Source organism: Biomphalaria glabrata, chromosome 12 (genome assembly GCF_947242115.1).
Source record: "Biomphalaria glabrata chromosome 12, xgBioGlab47.1, whole genome shotgun sequence".
Classification (NCBI taxonomy): Eukaryota; Metazoa; Mollusca; class Gastropoda; family Planorbidae; genus Biomphalaria; species Biomphalaria glabrata.
Window position 1 is genome coordinate 24,576,421 of NC_074722.1, and position 21,281 is coordinate 24,597,701.

Consider the following 21,281-nt stretch of genomic DNA (forward strand, 5'->3'; position numbering starts at 1 on the left):
TTACAAAGTTCGGCACAAAACTGCCTCTTACATTTATCTTAAATATAAATGCAATCCGGCTTGAAACAAATATATTTGGCTGACAGAGACTTTTTAAAAAAAAATTAACATTTCACATACAACAAATTATTTTCATGAATTTTAAAAAGTTGTTTCCCCTTATTTAAAAAAATACGTGTTAGTTCCATCGTAAACAAATATTACCATGGCAACAAGGGTTTGACCTCTATGGTGGAATAATCTGCATTATTTACGCTAGTCTATTTCATGAAAAAGACAAAGTTGCTGGAATAAAGTGATCAATGTGGAATAATTATGGCATTGTGATATGTACGACAGGGGATACATTTGAAAGAAGATACATAAGACAGATGCTGTTATAGAGGTTTTGAAAAAAATTGTTTTGACTTTGTTTGCCATGGTAATGGATTAACGCTTAGACACACGCTATTGTCTTTAGACACACGCTATTGTCTAAAGACAGACACAAAAAAATCGCATTAAACAGAAAGCGTTGGTAATAGTGAGAAACTATATTGGATGGATAGTGAGTAACTATATTGGATGGATAGTGAATAACTATATTGGATGGATAGTGAGAAACTATATTGGATGGATAGTGAGTAACACTATTGGATGGATAGTGAGTAACTATATTGGATGGATAGTGAGTAACTATATTGGATGGATAGTGAGTAACTCTATTGGATGGATAGTGAGTAACTCTATTGGATGGATAGTGAGTAACTATATTGGATGGATAGTGAGTAACTATATTGGATGGATAGTGAGTAACTATATTGGATGGATAGTGAGTAACTCTATTGGATGGATAGTGAGTAACTCTATTGGATGGATAGTGAGTAACTATATTGGATGGATAGTGAGTAACTATATTGGATAGATAGTGAGTAACTATATTGGATGGATAGTGAGTAACTATATTGGATGGATAGTGAGTAACTATATTGGATGGATAGTGAGTACCTATATTGGGTTAGAATGAGAAAACTGCAATTGTCCAGGTCTACTGGTAAGCTGGATATACTGATAAGATGACATACTGGTATCCGGTAAGCTACTTTACTGGTATGCTGGTATATTGGTATGCAGATATACATAGCGCTATGATAATGTACCGGTACGTAAACATAATGATATGCTGATGTAGTTGTTTACTGGTAGCTAATAGACAGCTAAACTGGTATACTAGGTAATGTAATAGATTGATATACCGGTAATCTCATATACTAGGTAATGTAATAGATTGATATACCGGTAATCTCATATACTAGGTAATGTAATAGATTGATATACCGGTAATCTCATATACTAGGTAATGTAATAGATTGATATACCGGTAATCTCATATACTAGGTAATGTAATAGATTGATATACCGGTAATCTCATATACTAGTTGGCTGTTCTGGTGGAAATAAACGGAGGATATTTTAAAGAACACAATACTGCGGTGGGTCAAAGGTCATCAGCTTGATACAAACAAAAAGATCGGGGCAAAACGAAGCCGAAATAAGTCTTAAATACGTCACAGAGGTCTGGCTGGGGTGGGGTGTGAGAAACAGAAAACGGGGGGGGGGGAGGTAAAGCGTGTTGCTCAATTATAGCTTAATTTGTTCATAAATGTGTGTTGTTGTGTGTTTGTATGTAACGAAAAAAAAAACAACAACTTGAGCACAATACGGTCAATAATTCTAATGAGCACCAAAGAGTGAATGACAGAGAGACAGAGAGTTGAACTCTAGAGGTAAAGGAAAGAAGAGAAAGAAAGGAGGGCAAAAGGGGAAAAAAAGAGAAAGGGGGCATAAAAGAGGCATTAAAAAAAATTAAAGAGAAAAAAGAGAGAGAGAGAGTTAGAGAAAGAGAGAAAGAGTTAGAGAGAGAGTTAGAGAAAGAGAGAAAGAGAGAGAGATAAAAAGAAAATGAAGGAGAAAAAGGGATTGGGGCTTAAGATAATGAGGTAACACTTCTATGTATTTTTAATAAGGAACTACATCTGGATAAAATAAAAAAAGAAAAAGAGAGATGGAGAGAGAGATGGAGAGAGAGACTGAAGCAGTTAGCCTCGGCTTAACGAAGTTAATTAGTCCATCGATTACATAACACCACGGATACATTTTATTCCTCGGCATAACAACGGGAGATGATATCAGAGCGTGCCTCCACAATTTAGGTCCAGTGCCTCCACACATCAGGTCCAGTGCCTCCATAAATTAGGTACAGTGCCTCCACAAATTAGGTCCAGTGCCTCCATAAATTAGGTACAGTAACTTTACAAGTTAGGTCCAGTGCCTCCACAAGTTAGGTCCAGTGCCTCCACAAGTTAGGTCCAGTGCCTCCACACATTAGGTCCAGTGCCTCCACAAATTAGGTACAGTGCCTCCACGAATTAGGTCCAGTGCCTCTTCGAGTTAGGTCGGGTGTCTTTAAAAGTGTTTATTGGTGGAGTCGCTCAGATATTCAATGCCAATATATGTTGTTGTTTTTGTTTGTTGTTGTTTTTGTTAAATGTAATATATTAAAACCCTTATAAAGATTTTCGGCCAAATTAGTGTGAATGACTTATACGTCTATTGAGATATTTTTTCAATGTCTATTTTTGTCTTTAAAAAAAAACGGGTAACATTTAGTCAAATATATACAGACCATGAAATAAGGACCACCTGCCACATCAACGCCATAATGATCTTCTTAGTTCTACCCCACACGACCTAAAGCTACATCAACGCTATTTTGACCCATTTTACTTCAAGAAAATCACATTCAATATTGTTTGAAAGGCGGTCCATTGTGAGAGCAACACTCTGTTGTGTCTACTGTGCAGATCGTTGAATTAAAAAAAATTCTATTTCAGGGCATCGACAGCCCCCCCTCCACCCCCACAGTTTCTCTTTCTCCCACTTATGCACACACACTTTCTCACATTCCCACCGAGTTTCCTTGAGTATTTTTTAATGCATGAGTGTAATAATCATTCAATCCCACATTCCAATCTCCCCATCAATCTTCCCTATTTTTTTTCTCCTAGTCTAATAACAGTGCTTACTGTTCCTCCAATTAGATTGACGAAAAACGAAAGTAAAACTTTTTGTGTGATACACTTGCTTCTCTTGAAAAATCAAAATCTATTTATAGAACTATCTTTTCGGTTGATTCACTCCCTTTAATTCTCTCTAAAATTCTTCCTCTTATTCTAATTTGATTGTCTTTTCCTGAGTGCATAGAAGATGCTGTTTCTCAAAATTATTATTTTTTCTTTATGACATCCCCCCCCTCACCCCTACTCTAGTGACATTGACCTTGGGCCCTGACCGAGAATTTCCCGCGTTGTAGAAATCTTTCTCAGAAATCACACACAGAAGTGAAATCAATAGAGCTTACTTTTTTTTTTCTTCTTTGAAATAATATTTCCAGTAGTTCCCTCCGTCTGCTGACCAGCAATCTTACAGAAACTGTACCTCGGTTACATTTCTCTGATGAAATTTGTCGATCATCTTTAACGTCTGCCAGGCCAATCCTTATCCACCAATCATATTGTCCCTTTTTTTTTTTTTTTTCAAATTCTCTTTTCAACCCAATCCCTTCATTACATTCCTCTTTATGCTGGTTCCTCACAATAAAAAGGGTTAGGATAAGACATTTAAACATAAGGAGGGCCACGAAGATAGTCAAAGAAAAAAAAAAGGGGGGGGGGGGGAGAATGACTAAGATAGAGCTCCATACTAAATAGAAGACGTGTTGTTTAGAAAAAGTACGGAAGTCCATTTTGGTAATTTTCTCAGTTAATTGTAGCAATGATGAACTTTTACTTATAATCTGCAATCAATTTATAAATCAATGTACATTGTCTGGTCTTAATTAATGTACTCTTATAAAGACAGTACATTGTGGCAGCATTTTGTTTTTCTTTCCTATAATGGTATCTAGGTCGTTGGATAAATGTTAATCAAATCAATGTAATATTGTGGCATTGAATTGGATTGAACTTTTCTGTTGTCTGTTGTTTTAGAACAGCCAGACATTTGTCGCAAGCACTTAAAATGTCTCAACAACAGATATCATGAGTGCATGATCTGAAGGTTATCTATAACGCTAAACGTAATGAATGTTGTACATCGCTAAATGTAAGGAATGTAGCACTAAGTGTATACGGTCTATAACGAAGTGTATGTGTTATCTGCGCGTTTTCGGTCTAAACATGAGTAAAGGTGGGCGGATGGTTTGGTTGTGTAGGCTGAAGAGATTCAAATGGAACCACGAGATCAGGCTCTACTTAGGCAAAGGCAAACTAGTCAGCCGTCTAGGACCTCTGATTGATATTATTTAGAGAAAAAATTGTGAAACTTAGATCAAATCTCAGGCGTAGCAAAGCTATATGGCTCTTTTGCTACTGGTCTAGCTCTAAGCTTTACATGATACAAATGAGTTTATAGTAAATTACATTTTTTTTTTTAAGTCTTGATTTTATATTTCATTTGGGGCCACCAAAATTCACGTTTTCCAATTACTTAAGGGCGTCTTGACGTGATGGTCTGTCGTAATTTAAGTTAATACATAATAGGGGGAGGGCAAAGTTGGAGAAAAGGAGACACTATATCTGAAAGTAGTGTGCAGTGTTAAGAAGGATATATATTTGAGATATATTTGATATATATTTGGTTTAAACTGTTCAAGATCGTATTGAACGTTCACATACATCTACATTGACGTTATACGTTCTGAATATTCATGACTACAAGTTATTTTCAGATTAGTCTAGAAATAAGTTTCAAGTTCATTTGACTGTCTACATGAAGACTATCATATTGTTACACAAAATCTAGATGTTGGAGGTTTAAACCAACGTTGGAGTAACCATTATAAGTAAAAAGACGTGTATCAAATCTAATGCAAGACATGTTCATGTGTATAACATCATATTAAAGACATGTACATGTGCATGACATCATATTCCTATGACGTGCAGATTATATCCCCCCCCCCTCCTTTTCATCTTTCCAGGGTTATAATTAGAACGTGTATGTTTTACCCGTGTAAAACTGAAATGGAAAGGAAAAGGTTCAATGCCTTTTTTTTTTGTCTTCACCCCCTTCTTAAAGTTTGTCAAGTGTGTGATGAGGAGGGGGGAGGGGGGAACAGGTCGCCTGCTAGCATACATCAGGCCTGGCTTTAATGTTGTCCTCATTTCCCGTGGCAGTAGCCGCGGCGTGTCCCATGGAGACCTCTGTGATCGCCCAAGTCAACACAATGAGCAAACACGCCTGGGCAAACACAAGAAATGGAAGACACTGAGGCTTTGACAAGGGACGGGCTCGGAGGATTGGAGGAAAAGGAAAGAGAGGGGAGGGTCCAAGAAGATGGTGATAGAAAACTACGGCGTCTTACATGCAAGAGGAGGGGAGGTTAGACTTTTTTTTTTCAAATACCAGTGAGATGGGAGTGCCAGAGTGTTGATACTGGGAGTGAAGTGAAAAAAAAAGGAATGAGGCTCTTTGAAGAGGCGTTGAAATGAGTTAAGCAGGCCTTGCACCTTTTACTCGCATAATCTCAGGACCTTCTCTGTCCCCAACAGACTTGTGCCCCAACTAGTCAATCCAAAGAAATGATCAAGTCGCTAGAAGCAAAACAACGGGATAGGAAACCTGAGTTCAAGAAGGCTGTAGGTTTCAAACTGGAGCGACCTTGTCGCCGCTACAAAGGTGACGTAAACAAAAAAGTGAACATGCAAAATAAAAAAATAAAAATACGACGAGAAGCTCGAATCTCATACTTAAAAGGGGAAAAACCGCACCATTACTGCCATGTATTTCCAAATGCACGATTTATCTCCTTTATCTATATGAAACAAAATTAATTAACTACGACTAATTGATTAACTAATTGGTTTATTTTTTAAAGGTTCACGTGTTATCGTCGACCATCAATAATTGCGCAAAGTCTCAACTTAATCCCAGAATTGGAAGGGGGTGAAATAACGATGTAAAAAATTTGTACCAAAACAGACAGACTGACAGACAAAAAAAGTTGATAATGCTTTTTTTTTCAGAAGCGACAAGGATATTTACTGTAATGCTTCTATGTATTTGTCTAATAATGTCTAAAATATTATGCTCTAGCCAAGCCGACGATATTTCAATGTTGAAGTATCTACAACATGATATTGAAGGAGAGAAGGCGGACATTGACAATCAGAATGTCTGACTCATTACATCTTATAGTGCTTTACATTTTTACGACAACTGACTGTAAAAAAAATAATATTTAAAAGACATGTAGAAGTTTGCTGAGCTTTAATTTGGTGTTGTGCAATGCAACACGGGAGATAACCTCGAGTGGATAACGTGAGCAAAGCATCTTGTTGACATTTATATTAACTCCCCTGACCATAGCCAAAAAAAAATAATTCAACTATTTGGATTCAAAAGAACTAATTACTCTTCATCGTTGTCAGTTGTTTAGAGAGCAGCCCCCCCCCCCTTCCAAATGCCACTGTGTGTAGTCAAAATTTTGTATTATTATCTAAACATAAACATTTATGTAGATGTAATTATCTCTCCAGACCTATCGACTCATGTTTTCGGTGTTCAGCGACTAATTAGGGTGTCATGGGGTTATCACAACGACCACAATAACTCTACTGCCTTTAACATTCCCTAGTCATCGTTACTAGCTCCCAACAGGAGTTATACTCGAGTTAAACAATGCCATCGTGCTCTCAGTAACTCTATATTGAAATACATGTAAGCCATTTTCAAAGAATTTTTTTGTTTTCTTGTACAGACTTACAAGATGCCTTAAACTATTCGCGTATATAAAAGAACTTTAATACAATAACTCAGGCGAAAGTTCACGCGCATTTACACTAAACATATTCCAGGTGTGAAATAGCTCACACGTCTATCGTGACAGTCAAAGAACACTGTCACGCCTACCATGAGAAGATTCAAAGAACACTGTCACGCCAACCATGAGCAGAGCCGAAGAACACTGTCACGCCAACCATGAGAAGATTCAAAGAACACTGTCACACCTACCATGAGAAGATTCAAAGAACACTGTCACACCTACCATGAGAAGATTCAAAGAACACTGTCATGCCTACCATGAGAAGATTCAAAGAACACTGTCACGCCAACCATGAGAAGATTCAAAGAACACTGTCATGCCTACCATAAGAAGATTCAAAGAACACTGTCACGCCAACCATGAGCAGAGCCGAAGAACACTGTCACGCCTACCATGAGCAGATTCAAAGAACACTGTCACACCTACCATGAGCAGAGTCAAAGAACACTGTCACACCTACCATGAGCAGATTCAAAGAACACTGTCACACTTACCATGAGCAGAGGCAAAGAACACTGTCACGCCTACCATGAGCAGAGTCAAAGAACACTGTCACGCCACCCTAACCCACCCACAAACAAACACACACATTCTATCTGTCGGGGATAGTATAAAAAATGAAAATACAAATTCACTTTCGTCATCATTTCCGCCTTGACTTTAAATGTTCTTAAATTCGGCTCCTTGCGGATCGCGCGCACACACAACTACACACACACACACAATTGGGACCATTTTTAATCGCCCTTTGTTTTCCCTTATTCTTCCATCGCACCCAAAAAGGGGACAAGTGTAGACACGCGCGTGCGCCCGCACACTATGGGGAATACCCTAAAAGAGCAACATCCAGAGGTCAAAGTTCACAGTGGAAAAGTCAGACGGTGTGATGAAATCTATTTATCGGATTTATGAGATGGAATAACTCAATTCACTCGTGGGTGATAGGAATGGGCTACAGAAGAAAGAGACAGAGAGGGAGAGAGAAAGAACAGTGGGGTAAGAGGGAGAGGATTTAAATACAGGGAGAGAGAGATAGAGAGAGAGAGCAAGAGATAGAGATTGGAATCAACGATATGAGAACATTTAAAAAAAAAATCTCTAAGAGGGTTGGGTCAGATGAGGTGGCGCAGTTGAAATACAGATTGTTTTATTGGTCAGACAATCAGACAATCCATAAATATATTATATAGAGAGAGGGTGTAGCGTGTGGTTTAGGTTGGAGGGGGGCGGTGTAGAGAGAAAATAGGCGGAGTGGGGGGGGGGCAGGGCTGAAAAACAAGTTGCCATGACAACTAAGTTGATCTTTCCTTTATGATATCTAGATATTGGAAGGCAGACACCAGAAGAGAGAAATGGATAGGAACGAAGTTTAAATTATAAGGAAAAGACGATGCACGTGCACCCACTGACTCACTCCATCCGCAGACAACAGGATTCTTCCTGACTTAGTGCAAAGTTTTTTCTGAACAAAATAGGGGGGGGGGGGGGCTGCGAAAAGAAAAATTTAAAATATTTTGTGTTTGAAAATAGATATGGTTCTATCCCAGAGGCAATAGGCCACGTGGAAGAAGCCGTGGGCTCATGGAGAACTACCGAGACAGATGGCGTGAGGGCGCCCCAATGAAGAGAAATTAGGAACGGAGCAGTTGCAGATGTTAAAATGTCCCCCACCCTTTTTTTTTACCCAAAGATTACCCCCTACCCAAAGGTTAATCTCCCCCTAAGCTGTCAATCCATGCTGCTCACGTGACCGGGGCGTCTATTTTGCGAGATCAGGGTTTGAACCAGAATATAGTCTTAAACTCTCTTATACCACAACCAACATATCGTGCTGGACAAGGCCAAACTGACCGACTGCCCAGTTGGTACTCGGGGGATAACCTTTTTATTTGATGGTCGTTTAAGGATGCGGCGGTCTTCCATTCTGCAGACGTGTCCTGCCCATCGCAGATTGGACTGCATCAGGATTGTGTGGATGCTTTTGCAGACCCGCTCTTCGAAGGACTTCAGTATCTGGTATTTTGTCAATACCACAAGACTTTCAAGATGCCACAATTGTCCATCTATACACGCGAAAAGGAAACCGACAAATCTGCGACAACCACAGAGGAATATCTCTTCTCTCTATTGCTGGGAAAATCCTCACACACATCCTACTAAATCGGCTCATGCAACACCTAGAACATGGTCTACTACCAGAAAGCCAGTGAGGCTCAGACTTTGGCCTTACCATTAACACAAATAAGACTGAAGTCTTATATTTGCCTGCTCCAGGGAAAGCATACTCGGATCCAAGCATCAAGATAAATGGACATGATATAAACGCGGTGGACAGATTCATATATCTTGGCAGAACACTCTCCAGAAACGGAAAGATCGATAATGAAATCGACCTGCGTATCGCGAAAGCCAGTGCATCCTATGGCAGACTGTATAAAAACGTCTGGAACAGACGAGGTATCACCACAAGCTAGGGATATATCGAGCTGTCATCCTCCCTACATAGCTATGTGTCTCAGAAACGTGGACAGTGTACAGAAAACATGCAAAGAAACTGAGCCACTTCCACATGACATGTCTAAGAAAAATACTGAGTGTCAAATGGCAAGACAAAATACTTCAACATATAAAATATATAAGTAACACTAGAGAATATTCAATTACTCCAGCAGACAGCTTAACAAAAGGAAGCAAACAATAAGAATCTCGCAATGTCCGAAATGTGTAATCCACAAGATTGCTTGCACTAATACATTGTTCACTTCGTTCTCCTTGTTGTCTCTTCTATAATTCCAAATAATTAATCACAATTAGAAACGAATGACGCAATCATTTTTTGTTGTTCAAACAGACGAGAACGGATCGAACCAGATTCAAAAATTAGGTGTGAGTGTCAGTGCTGTGGAGTTTGGAATTTGAAATTTAAAAATAAAAAGGAGGCAACTAAAATAATTGACAGTTATGAAGTACAGATCCAATGACAAATACCGGCGCCTCTTAAAACAATGTGACCTTTGACATATTGAATACAGCCTTGTCCATTTCATTTTTGACCGCAGTGACCGCTGTGATCACCACCCCTCCCCAAGTAGTCCACATTCCAAACGAACAACTTTTGCTTTCCCTGCCAATGTTCGGTCATATGGTACAGAGGTTAGGGCACTGGATAGTAAAGGATAAGACGCGAGTTCAAAGCTAGGTTATCGCTTTGAAGCGGTTTAGTTCCGAGAGCTTGGTAGATCTTTTTGATAACAGAAGAGGAAACATGCTGGGCGAATGACCATAAGATTATCATTGAGAGAATCTGTTCTGAAAAAAAACAAAAACATTAAAAATTCTGCCCAAAATATAACATTACAAAAACTGTATCAAAATAGTTGAAAATATAACAATACAAAAAGTGACTCAAAAATTCCCATTAATAAAAAAAATTCAGTGCAAAACCCAAGAAAAAGTATTTTAAAAAAACAAGAAACCCAAGAAAAACTTAAAATAAAAACATAAGAAACCCAAGCAAAATAAAAAAACAAACAAACATAAGAAACCCAAGACAAAATATAAAAATAAACATAAGAAAGCCAAGAAAAACTCGCTGAAGGAGTTGAGGCCAATGAAGGACACTGTTATTACGTTATGACATGTGGAAGAGAGGTGGAAAGTTCACCCAATGTGCGCTCCGAAATCTCAGTCTCTTCCACACCCCTCCAATCTCTGTAACCAGCCCCCCATGACGGTTTCTCGCGCCTAGCTCGTGCGAAGAACGTTGACCGGAAAGAATGTTGTTATTCCGGGCGAGTGGACACACAGAATTGGGCAAGGAGTAGTTAGTACCACCAAGGCCTGATACAATTAGAGGCTCGCAACTCATTCGTTTGGAAGTTGTCTGTGGTGGAGCATGGTACTTTAACACACACTCCACTCAAACACACACACACACACACACCAAAGTTCAATTTAGGTCAAGTCTTCAAAAAAGGTCAAGGCGTCCATTAAAAGCAAGTCCTCTCCAATAACCTGGGACAAGAAAGTTTCTAATGGAATGGGTTGGAAGATAAACATTGTTGAACTTTTGCTTAATCAGGTTAACAATTCAACTGCAATATGAACAACATAACAATATAATCATATAAGCCTGAAATAATAATAAGAACAGACCTAGGCTGGCTCTCTTCTCTACAGACCTAGGCAGGCTCTCTGTCTCTACAGACCTAGGCTGGCTCTCTGTCTCTACAGACCTAGGCTGGCTCTCTGTCTCTACAGACCTAGGCTGGCTCTCTGGCTCTACAGACCTAGGCAGGCTCTCTGTCTCTACAGACCTAGGCTGACTCTCTGGCTCTACAGACCTAGGCTGGCTCTCTGTCTCTACAGACCTAGGCTGGCTCTCTGTCTCTACAGACCTAGGCAGGCTCTCTGTCTCTACAGACCTAGGCTGGCTCTCTGTCTCTACAGACCTAGGCTGGCTCTCTGTCTCTACAGACCTAGGCTGGCTCTCTGGCTCTACAGACTAGGCTGGCTCGGGCTCCACGACAAAATGAAGTATCGCCATATCTCAGTAGATGGCTAACGACCCTGTCACTTGAATGACAGTGAGTAACCACCAGATCTTCATTAAGCCCAGGGAGATTTAATGGGTCACGTTGTGGTCAGTCTTCGTTCCCTAAGGGTATAAATTGGGTTTCTTCTTGGGGACGCGGTCATTGGCAATACGTAACGTATTTGGGCAAGCTGTGATTTTTTTTTTCCATTTTATTTTCTTGTACCGTAAACACTCTCAAATACAAAGCCCGCACTCGTACGTCAGAGATAAAGATCGAATGGTAGGGCTGGACGGGACATTAACTGGATGAATAAAAGAGACGATACTGGGGAACCATTTTTTAGTAACAGCGCTAAGTAACGGTTATTCTAGTATACTCTCACCCCGTGCAGAAGATAAATAGGTTTCAATGTTGATACTATCACAACTTCATGACGGACAAGTAAATGTTTTCAATTAGTCTTCAAAAGGTAGACACGAACAATCTTTCATGACGTCGACCAATTCTCTCTTTCACATAAATTTATCATAAGCAAAGATTATAACTAGAAAAATTTAACAAAAATACCTACGAAAAAAAGGCTCATCTAAGGGGAAAATTCCACATTTTTAGCAATATATCTTAATATTGTAAAATGTATTTACTTTTTTTATATCAAAATTAATTAATTAATTAAAAGCTTTTGGCAGACATTCTGTATGCGTCGCTAACACATAAACTAAGTTCGTAAGCGGCCCATGGTTCATGGGTTGCCAGCCCTGATGTAAATGTATTTGCAGTAATCAAACAATGTAAGAATGAAAACAATCTTAAAGCCAGTGTTTTAACGTCAATGGTTTGCCAATTATTTTGAGGCGTCTGTTGATACTAAGCTCAAGAAGTAGACACAAGTCCCGGAGCTGAGTCATAGAGAGCATGATGGAACAAACAAAAGTATTAGGTCTGAGTAAAAGGCCGCAAGTGTACTTTGGATGGTGTAACCCACACATAGACCTGTGAATTTAAAACTAAATCATTTCGGCTACCACAAGTAATGTATTGTAGAAGTACTATAAGAAAATAACAAATACGCGTACATTTGAATCATGTTGCTGTTACTAAGTAGGATGAATTAAGGGTGTAGCCCTCAATACCACGCTTAAAATAAACTTTGTCAGCAAATCACATAGCTGTTTTTTTTTCTTTTTTTTTTTCATATAGCTGGTTCTTTAATGCTCTAAAGTTTCCAAGTTCTACCCAAGAGACAAACGTTTTAGATCCGGTGTTGAGGACGTACTCATTGGAATGAATATCATAAGTCAGATGAGGAGAAATATGTAAGCATTGTGCTGGCTACACAACGTCATCGTTAACAATTGACAACGTCACCTTCTTAATATAAGACATTTCGTCTCAATAAAATTGTATGCTTTCTTATGGTTCATAAAATTTCACAAGGCACAGGGTTAGGATTATAGCTAGGATTATAGTTAGGGTTCAGCTACTCCATTCTTTTTTTTTCAGGGTCGTCAACGTCTGAATGTCCACGCACAATGGTAATCTCTAACATTCCCTTGGACACTTGGATGTACAAACACACACACAAACACACACACACACACTCACACACTCAAGTTTACTGTCCATGGTCTGGCAAATCAAGTAGAAAAAAAAAAAGTCCCTTACCTTAGGGTTTAATTTCTTTGGTACAGCGACTTTAGGGTCCACCTGTTGAGAAAGGAGATACAGATAATTAGAATCCATGGCTTGACTTCTATCCCTGACCCGATCACCAAAAAAAGCTTTAGTTAATCCTTTCGACAATTATCCAATACGTGGTCACTGAACGAATTGTAATCACAGTACTCAGCGCCAGCAGGTTCTAATAGAGTCCGTGAAATGAAAACAATATCTGAAAAAACTAGAGAATCTAAAACCAAATATTGTCTTGGACTCCAGAGAAAAATCTATAACGCACAATCTAAAGTTGTGAGGATATAGCTGAATTTTTCTTTCGAAGACTAGAATACATTAGTCAGTACTTGTATGGAAAAAACACAACAGTTCTTTGCTCTATGCCTTATAAGAAATTGTTTTTGGTATGTCTATAACGGGCTATTAAAACACTTGTCTAATAACGGTGCAATTCTATGATCTGTTGTTTTTCGTTTAGCTCTAGATTGCCTTTACTGATAGACAGAAAATGTTTCAGCCTGTACACGCTTAATAGATCTCAGAATGTTTCATGCAAGAATGGAGATATCTGTAATGAAACAAAAACACATTTCCCAGTTTCTAAAGGTAATCAGAAAAATAATGTCACTTTATTACATAATGAGAGTCTAGTCTAAGATAACAATGAGACCAAACGGAATGTTCATGTCGGGGTTAAAAGTGAAAGGGGGGAAGAGGGAATGTAGGCCAAAATGTGAAATAGTTTAATAGAGAATTTTAAAATAATGCTAAAGATTTCTCAGAAAAAGTCAGATTGTAAAGAAAAATCAGTAAGAAGAGATATCCTATCGATAATACATCACTGACAGCACATAACAAAAATAGATCGATCGATGTCTTTCCTATAATTAAAAGCTGCATGGTCGTGCGGTTTGCGCGCTGGACTGTCTTTTGGATTTAGCGATGGTCCCGTGTTCAAACCCTGATCGCTTCCATCCCCCGTCGTCCTGCGGGAGGTTTGGACTAAGGAGTAAACTGTCTTCAACTTTGAAGGAACATCCGAAACATGTCAAACAAACATTTTACAACTAGATGTGTGCCCCATCGGGGGGTGACTCGGTGAGGCTTGCCTGAATTTCAGCCCTAACGGTAAGTTACCTCTACAACTTCTTTTTCTTTTACCCCATTGAGGAGAAGCAATGGATAGGCGATAGCGGAATATGGAAGGATAATGAATGACATACCAGACAGTTTAAAGCATTTATTCATAATTTGTTAAGACTTCCAAGCTTTATATTTGGTTACTTTCATTATTAAAGTTCCCCCCCCCCCTCCCAATCCAACACAGGAATCCTCTCGCGCTTAAAATAATATATATATATTTTGGAAATAATGCATATATTATATTATATTATTATTCATTTCTTTCAAATATAATTGTCTACTATTCTCATTCGGTTATTAGTTGTAGGTCACGCCAGGATTGTTTTAAGATCTACTGCCCTTAGACACACACAATATAGCATTAAAAGGGACAAGTCTGGCAGGAGCGCCCTGTCAACTGATACACCCTGACACAACCTTCTTCCACGCGTCACCCAATACCCCCCCCCCTCCTTTAATAGCTTTTTTTTTTCACGCTATACGATATCCTTGACGAAGCATCACTGGATAGCTCGGTGACTCTTTGTTGGACGCAACCTAATCCGACAAGCGACAGAACCGCATTTATTGCCAGGATTTATGGCAGTCGTTTGTGGGCGGTTTGAAGACAGCATTTACTTAATAGAATGCATTTAAACAAATAAAAAACAAGATACCATCGGGAATATATAAAGAATTCTATAAAATCTCTCTCTCTCTCTCTCTCTCTTTCTATTGAATATGTCATGTTTCCAGTGAGAGAAAAAAGAAAAGTTAAACATTCCTTTCTCTCTTTTTTTTTTTTTCATTTTTTTTTATACTTCAATTATTTTTACAAAGCTTCTATCAAATCACTCTGTATGTCTGTCTGTCTGGTAAAAAAAGTTTGTACACGTTATTTCTCCCACACCCAATCTCGGATCAAGCTGAAATTTTAAACAATTATTTCTTTTACCTGACAAAAAATAAAATCTATTTAAAAAATTAACCAATTAGTTAATTAACTATTCGTAATTAATTCTTTAATTTGGTATCTCGAACAAGGGAAAGAAATTGTATTTGACTGAAGTGGTGGTATAAGCCTGATTAGTCCCCTTTATAGGTCGCCGCTCTAAATTGAAACAAACAATATATAAGTATACAGTCTTTTCTAGCCGTATGTACCTCACTAGCGGAGTAGCTAGCACGTCTTTGAAAAACCAAATAACGGTGAACTCCACCCAGATATCTCTTTCAAAAAGAAAGAACTCTCTCGGTCTTTAGTATAACCACGGGTTTATAATGCATAAAAAATAAAGTACCGGGAATAACTTGTCAATATGTTACAGGTTTACATATTTGTTGATTTTCAAAAATGATTAAGAGCACGCCAACTCTAATACGGGGACTATTACAGCTGTTGAGATTTATTCTATTCTACTTAATGCCTTGTTAACTTCAGGCTTTTTTTTGGAAACGGAAAATGGTTACGTCATAGCCCAAACCACGTGACCAGATAATGATCGGTATAACACGAAAAATAGATGGCTTTTCAGAAGAACAAAAAAAGATTTAACGCCACACGGTATTCAAACAGAGCGCATTATATATACAAACATTAACCTTCAACCTTCTACTCAATGTCAAAGTGAGTATCATTGATTGAGTGTACCCCGAAACACAAAAAGAAACCTAAGAAACTCAAAACCAATTAGTGGAGTGTGAACATGGAGTCATGTCAGAGGCGTAAACACCCACATCAATCGCATACAGAATAAGAAATGAGACTCTTTTGAGTTCTGAGGACCAGATGACAGAAAAAGATCTACTCATCTAGACTATACCGGCACGTCACTTCTAGATAGATAGATATGTCTATGCGAGAAGTTAAAGAAAAACAATAACACGGACACTCAAACTGTGACAAAGTCCAAGAGAATCACATTCAAGAATAACACAGGCGAACCGATCCTTCAAAAGTCCTGACTCTAAAGCATTGCGTCTAGAGTCTGCTTGGGTCAATCCTGCACACTACTCCCTATGCTCGGCCCCCTTCGGAAGTGGATGCTGTGGACACGTTGACAAATGTCTCAAATGTTTGACAGAGTCTGTCCCAATACACTAGACCCCCCCCCCCCCCCCCGAATCCTCCCTAAAAAAAAAATTCCTTAAAAAAAAAAACATGTTCAGAGGTTTCGTCTATTAGATCACCACCCACTCCCCCTCTCCTTCTGTTGGTCGAACACGGAGGAGATACAAAAAAAAAAGAAAGGGGGGGGGGGATCTGAACATGTTTGTATATTCCTCCTTGCTAGCGAAGGAGGGGAGCATGGTCGGAGGAGTACATAGGAGTGAGAGATCACGGGAGAATGAAACACGACACGGTTGTTTAGAGAGTACAAGCAAACAGTGGTCTGAGCAAACCTACCGCCAGGGAAAAGGGAGGCGAGACCGAGGGCAAAAATGTCCCCATCAGCAGCGAGCATGGCCGCATTTGGGGGATGTTGAAGCGGTTTATCCTCATTCCCTTTGGTCTCCTGCGGTGCGATCTAAAATAGGATGATCCTCGTAACACGGCATGGATTCTCAAACGGAAGAGAACAAAAGACCCTCTTCAATTGCCAACTCTAACTACAATATTGACCTACATGTCCACTTCCCCACCATACACACGCTTCATTTCGTTTCTGATCATTTGAACCAAACTGACCAGTCCAGTTTAATTTAAACCATTCAGTTCTAAATAATAGCCTCATCACATGAAGAAATGATAGCGCTATTGCCTACGTTGGGGACGTTCCTCAAGAAATGAAGTGTGTTACGTCCTAGACCTGTTGGGACGTTCCTGAAGAAATGAAGTGTGTTACGTCCTAGACCTGTTGGGACGTTCCTCAAGAAATGAAGTGTGTTACGTCCTAGACCTGTTGGGACGTTCCTCAAGAAATGAAGTGTGTTACGTCCTAGACCTGTTGGGACGTTCCTCAAGAAATGAAGTGTGTTACGTCCTAGACCTGTTGGGACGTTCCTCAAGAAATGAAGTGTGTTACGTCCTAGACCTGTTGGGACGTTCCTCAAGAAATGAAGTGTGTTACGTCCTAGACCTGTTGGGACGTTCCTCAAGAAATGAAGTGTGTTACGTCCTAGACCTGTTGGGACGTTCCTCAAGAAATGAAGTGTATTACGTCCTAGACCTGTTGGGACGTTCCTCAAGAAATGAAGTGTGTTACGTCCTAGACCTGTTGGGACGTTCCTCAAGAAATGAAGTGTATTACGTCCTAGACCTGTTGCGACGCGCGGAATGACAGCGGACAGGGTTCGAACTATATTGACGACAATCTAGGGTTCATGCCACCACACGACCAAGCAACCATCCATTCGAATCTAACTCTTTTAAAATCTAAACTATTGACTCAGTTCGAATCAAAGTTGACGCTTCAGTTTGAAATGTAGCTCTATAATCTGAATGAATCTTGTTGCATCAGTTGGAAGCAATAGTTCTATAGTTTCAATCAATGTTATCGATCGCGTGTAAGCTTACTACAAAACGCCAGTTTTAAAGTACTTGAAAAACTGCAAGAGCCTTCTATGCTTCGGGACATTCACAAAAGGTAGTTTCGTCTGGCCAAGACGGCCACTTTAGTGCATGTTTCCGGTTTTGAATCAAGAAGATTACACCTTTTTAAGGGCACACATAAAGTAGAGCCACATGAACGAAGGGTATGGAGTTCAATCACCGGAAGTTGATGGCGAGAAAGCCAGAAAAAAAAATATTTCATCTGGTCAGATTTACAACTTTGTAGATCTAGCAACGTGTCTTCAATACTTAACGGACAATGTGGCGGATGTTATGAACTTCAACAGTCGAGTGTCCACTAATGTCTCGTGTGGTCAGTACAACGACCAGTTCATTTTTACAGTTACCCAGTGGGTGTACAAATGAAACGGGAAAAAAATTTCCCTAGTTCAAAAACTTAGCTTGCTTCGAGATTTAAACTCAAGAGCTTCACTGCAAAAGCGAAACACTTGGGCTACTAGGTCCCCAAAAATATTATGTAGTTCACCATTCATTTCAACGCCACAGGAAAATCAAGTGTTATTCTTCCCGCCATAGGTATAACTTTTGATAGATTGATATATTGATATATATGTAGATGTGTTCAACCTATTTTATAAGTGATTTTGATCAATACATATATATATATTTAATGGCATTTAACGAGAGGCCCATCAAATTCAAAAAGGTGTCGTTTGGTCAGCAGAACGACCAACCGCCTTTACCTTGCCCCAACAAATGTAAGTTGGATGGATTCAGGGGCCCAGTCTTCATCGGATTCGAACCTAAAACCCCTCGTTTCGGAAGCCAATCGCTTTATCACCCAACTACCACGCCCCAATATATAAATAAATACACATTTTGAAAAAATACACTAGGAAAGAGCCTTCATGGTCATTGCGTGTCATCATAGAACAAAAAAAGTTCTTGAGAGCAAATTAAAGTCGATACCTTTAAGACGCGTTCACACTGGCATGAATAAATAACTAGACAGCAAATGCAGTGTCATGTAGATACCTCATGATCACTGCCAATCTTTTATTTTTAGCTCCTCCTTCCTTTGTCTACGATAGTTCTGGATCTGGGCAACAAATATATCGTGTGAGCCTGTGTACAGGTAAATGATAGGTAAAGAGTGACAAAGGAAGAGTTTTAATTTGATGACATGAAATCGGTACACATGTTTTTGTTTAAAACATTTGCAGGAGAAAATAAAACTCTGTAGTTGAAATACATGCAGATTATTTTCGTATTAATTTTTTTATTCTAATTGCATCAAGAACGTTTCGCGTCAACGATATGTTTCTAAATGTGTGTGTGCGTGTGTGTAGGTGCCAGTTTGTGTACATTCTTATAGCATATGTGGCAAGCAGTTCAGCGGTTCTTATTCCTTTCAGAAATTAGGACCACATCTACACAAGGTGTCCAGTCTCTGATTCGTTGAATGTGTAAAGATAATATGCAAATGGTGCTTCTTATGATAAAGATAAGTTTCTCAGTCCATCCAATATCATCGATGTCACATAGAACCGTAAAGTTGTAAAGTTATAGTTATATAAATAGTTGTATAAATAAACATAAATATTTTAAATCTAATCTATACATTTTATTTCTTTTCCCAGAGTTTGAGTTCTAAACTACAAGCGGAACCGGAAACACGAGTTGTCACTTTACTCTAGCTAATTATTCAAACTTTAGTAAACACCAGTGCTTGAAGAGTTCTCCGACACCTGCGAATGAAGATACTATAGTCTGTACTTCAGGTGAATGAAATGCCCGCTTTCCTTTTCCTAGTTCATATCCTCTGCTCAAGGAGCAACGAGAAGTCTTAAAATAGTATCCGAGCACAGTGACTGGACTGCATCTGCATTGAGGGTAACTCGAGACAGTCATATGAAGTGTTAGCTAGAGTTTTCAATACCGGTACCTTACTTAGTAAACTTTTAATTTAGATAAAAACACATATAAGCAAAAAAACAGACAGACAGACAGACAGATATATAGATAGATAGATAGATAAATAGATAGATAGATAGATAGATAGATAGATAGATAGATAGATAGATAGATAGATAGATAGATAGATAGATAGATAGATAGATAGATAGATAGATAGATAGATAGATAGATAGATAGATAGATTTAAGCGGAACTACACTCTTGAATGGTTTCTGTAAAGCAAACAATTTGACAGCTTTGTGAGTTACCTATATTTCGGTCCACCCGTCCATCCATCTGTCAGTGTGTCTGTCAGTTTATCTATCTATCTATATGTCTATCTGTATATAAAGACATACATAATGTATTTAAAAATATAAAGATTGTGGCGACAAGTGTTATAGAGACAATTATATTGTCTAAAATCAGTAAACGTATTATTGCAAGGAGCCAAAAAAAGGTTTTTGAACACCCTAGAAAACAAATGCACCATGAACGTGCAACTCTATATACACATTAACCGTTATATAATGTATATCTTTTTTTTTATTAACTTTCTAGTGTTCTTAATGTAATACGAACCGACAGAGAGTAAAAGTACAGTCATGCGCAGTATAAATTTTGTGTCGACCATTAAATTCAAAATGAGTGTAGAGCTTCAATGAAACCGAGACACAAATTATGCCCACGTCTGCTCAACCATTTGTTTCCCGCCTTTTAACATCACACACTTGTAACAAAAAAAAATACACTCACACACGCAAATAAAGATAATTCAATTCGCGTAATCCGAATATAGAACGCGAGAACAGCACAGACAGATACACAGACGTCGAGATAGATAACACTTTGATAAGGCAATCACGAGAATTCCCGGTTCACATTCCTCCGATATTTCTTTTCACTCTTCACCTGCACAGGTAGACTTCCCGTGTTACATCTACACTTTTCAAAGCCTATTTTCGATCACTTGAGAATATTTAGAAAGTTTGTAAGAAAAGTTTTGATTTTAAATCTAGTCCGAAAATTGAAATGAAAGAATGAGAAACTGAGCCAACACTGAGCCAACGACGTGGATTATAATGCGATCAAGGAGCAGAAGTGAGAAGATGGGGGGGGGGGGGACTGCCCTCGATAAACCCTCCAGTTCTACCACAACAACAACAACAAAAAAAAAGAAAGTCCTCGGTGAAAAGGGGAGGAAAGTGGAGAGCTAATCTTTAAGCCAGCTGTGACGGCTACTCACGTCATTGCATTTCTTTAGTTCGTCCCTCCACGGTCGAGCGCCCCACCCCTGCCGCCCTGCGCCACACCACCATTCCTGTCTCCACCGCGACCATAGACCACAGCATGGTAAACTGGTCTCACCGTGACCATGCCACCTCCTCCTCCTCCCTGTATGCAACCCCTAGCTGTCCCTACTCACATAGATCTCAAGCTTTCCGATCAGACCAGAGAAAGTTGGGAGATGTGAAGAAAGTAGACCGAAAAGAAACTGAGGACAGAGTGAGAGGAGGAGAGAGACAGACAGAGAGAGAGAGAGAGAGACGGACAGAAAGAGAGAGAGAGAGAGAGAGCAACAAAGCGTAAGCAAGGAGAATGATGTAGGATA

The 21,281-nt window shown here is 39.1% G+C and overlaps 1 protein-coding gene across 7 annotated transcripts in view; it reads right to left on the reverse strand.

The window, feature by feature from the left end:
- LOC106061348 (RNA-binding protein Musashi homolog 2-like) overlaps positions 1–21,281 on the reverse strand; it is a 291,717-nt gene that overhangs the window by 136,631 nt on the left and 133,805 nt on the right. For all 7 annotated transcript variants that reach the window (XR_008773920.1, XM_056005718.1, XM_056005716.1 and 4 more), the window contains exon 5: positions 13,069–13,110. Coding sequence is in view for 6 of the 7 variants with exons in the window: in XM_056005718.1 (XP_055861693.1) it covers positions 13,069–13,110 (42 nt within the window). In the remaining variant the exon portion in view is untranslated. The remainder of the gene's footprint in view (positions 1–13,068; positions 13,111–21,281) is intronic.